We start from the raw sequence: 2,734 nt of genomic DNA, 5'->3' as shown, positions 1-2,734 counted from the left end.
ATTTTTTTTTTTTTTTTTTTTTTTTTTTTTTTTTTTTTATAGCTATTTTTTCTGTATATAAAAGTTTAGAAAACCCATATATGAGGGATAATGATAATATAAATTCCTTTAGTAGAAACTTTATAAAAAAAAAAAATTTTTAAATATAAATCACATTTTCATAAATAATATTATAAATAATGTATATATGAAATATATATTTTTTTTTTATTTTAAATGAATAACTATTTTTTTAGCTTTACAATTTATTTCTGTTTCATTCATCGGGTTATATACAATTTCTCAAATTTCTATTTTTAGAACTATGCCTTATCATCCTTTAGAATATTTGTTAAAATAAAAAAAAAAAAAAAAAAATGATTTTTATTTATAATTTATTATTTTTATATTTATAAAATAATCATTTAATTTAAAACCATAAATATTATATATAATATGCTTATTTTGTTTTTATCTATTTTAATTAGAATATGTATTTATTTAAATCATTATTCTTTTTCATTTTCATTTTATCATATCTTTAGAGGATACATAATAAAAAATATTGGTGATGATATACTTTCTATTATGAAAAAAGTGTGGAATTTTTTATCTTAAGAAAATTCAAAGTAATTAAAAGATATCCATTTATATTTTTCCATTAATTACTAATAAAAATAAAAGTATTTTTGTTTTAACATAATTAAGAATAAACATATATTTTTTATTATTTTTCATTTATTATATAGCTATTATTTCTAGAATTACATAAAATATATTTACGTATGTCTAACCTTTTATAATAATACTTCTTTCTTTTTTTTATTAGGTACAAAAATTATGTTATTTTTGAAATTAATTGTGAAACTTTTTTTAAAACAAAAATAAAAAATAATGATTCTGAACATATATAATATTCATATTTTATATATTTTCAAATAAAGTTTAATTATTTTTATGAAAAAAAAAAGAAAAATTTATGTGCTCATATTATCCATAAATTCATTCAAACATATCTTTGTTTTTTTTTTTAGTTTTTTTTTTAGTTTTTTTTTTTTTTTTTTTTTTTTTTTTTTCAAGTTGCAATAACATATTTGACTAAAAAAATAATACAATGAATACGATCTTAATACATATACTTCATTTTTTAAATTAAAATTGAAAAAGAAGCTATCACTTTCTCTTCTTTGATTTATTGCTTCTATTGAATTAACCATTTTTTCTTTCAATCTTTTTACATAATTTTGTTTTCTTTTTTTTTTAATCAATAGTACAATTATGTTCTATTTTTATGTCTATACTTAAACTCTTGCTTTACATGGTTATTATATGAGATTTTCTCTTAATTTTTTAAAAATTATATTTAATGAAAAAAAATTAACTCAAAAAAAAAAAAAAAAAATATATTTTTAAGTAAGAATTTACATTGTAACCTATCTTTTTTTAAAACTTATATATATATATATATGGGTATATATATGGGTATATATATGGGTATATATATGGGTATATATATGGGTATTGGTTTACTGATGATATAATAAAAAAATGAAAGAATGCTCATCCACATATATTATTCCTTATGATTTATTATATGATTAAGTTAAGAAAGGAGAATGTAATGAAATATCAGAAAATTATAAAATTGAAGAATTTGTTAATTTTAATAAAGAAGACTTAATTATATTTCAAATAAATTTATATTGTACAACGGAAATATATTTAAGAATATTTTATATAATGAAAATAATTCAAATAATCATATATAATATTTATGAGCTATAATAAAGCTATAATGAGTATACTTAAAAATTACAAAAGTATTCCTGTTATTAAGATTCATAACTTCAAAGTTATAGAAGTAACATATTAATTAATGACTACATTTTCTCATATTTTTAAGAGAAAAAAATGAAAATTTTAAAAATAACAATCAAACTCGTAATTTTTTCTGAACATCCATTTAAATCCAAATAATCAACATAAAAATTATAACAAAAAAAAGTATTAAAAATTGAAACTATTAAATATTAAAATATAATGCAATAAATAAAAAACATGAAGATATAATGAAAATAATAATTTTTCTAAATTTTTTTTGAAGAAATAAAATAAAAAATAATAATAGAAAAAAAGGAAAGCATTTAATAAAGCTGATTCATAATAATTATTAAAGCATAAAAGTTGATACATGTGTAATTAATTTATAATTTTAGAAATAAATAAAAAAAAAAAAAAAAGTTTAAAATAAAAGTAAATTGTTATATAACTATATTTCTTAACAAGGTGTATAATATAAAAGCATAGAAAATTTATTATCACTAAAAAGGTTTTATTTAATATATAAATTAAATATATTATTTTATATTTAAATTAAATATATTATTTTATATATAAATTAAATATATAATTTTATATATAAATCAAATTAAAATAGACGAAAAAGTATTTTCATATATTAAAAATAATTTAATGATTTACATATTATCTTTAAAAATAAATTTTATTAATAATCTTGGAATTTTATTTTTACTCATTTAATGGATTGTAACTTTAATGTTTATCATACGAATACACTTTTTTTTTTTTTTTTTTTTTTTGTGATATCGTGCGGGGTTATTGGTAATCATTTAAATTTTTTGAGATAAAATTGAATGCATAATAAATATATGAAGGCAAAAACTATATTAATATATTACTTAAAATATGTTAAAAAAAATTTTGAATTTTCAAAATACGTTTTGGTGTAAAAAAA

General features: G+C 15.1%; 1 protein-coding gene across 1 annotated transcript in view; it reads left to right on the top strand.

Moving 5' to 3' along the window:
• Positions 1-597, top strand: part of PGAL8A_00036100 (conserved Plasmodium membrane protein, unknown function) — a gene marked incomplete at both ends in the record, with an annotated part of 1,093 nt that extends 496 nt beyond the window's left edge. The window contains 3 exons of the mRNA XM_028674362.1: positions 43-111; positions 237-330; positions 525-597. Coding sequence (XP_028530723.1) covers positions 43-111; positions 237-330; positions 525-597 — 236 coding nt within the window. The remainder of the gene's footprint in view (positions 1-42; positions 112-236; positions 331-524) is intronic.
• Between the last annotated feature and the right edge of the window lie 2,137 nt (positions 598-2,734).

The sequence above is a fragment of the Plasmodium gallinaceum genome (genome assembly GCF_900005855.1).
Source record: "Plasmodium gallinaceum strain 8A genome assembly, contig: PGAL8A_v1_21, whole genome shotgun sequence".
Taxonomy (NCBI): domain Eukaryota; phylum Apicomplexa; class Aconoidasida; order Haemosporida; family Plasmodiidae; genus Plasmodium; species Plasmodium gallinaceum.
The sequence above is the reverse complement of the archived record's forward strand: the minus strand, read 5'-3'. Positions and strand labels throughout refer to the sequence as shown.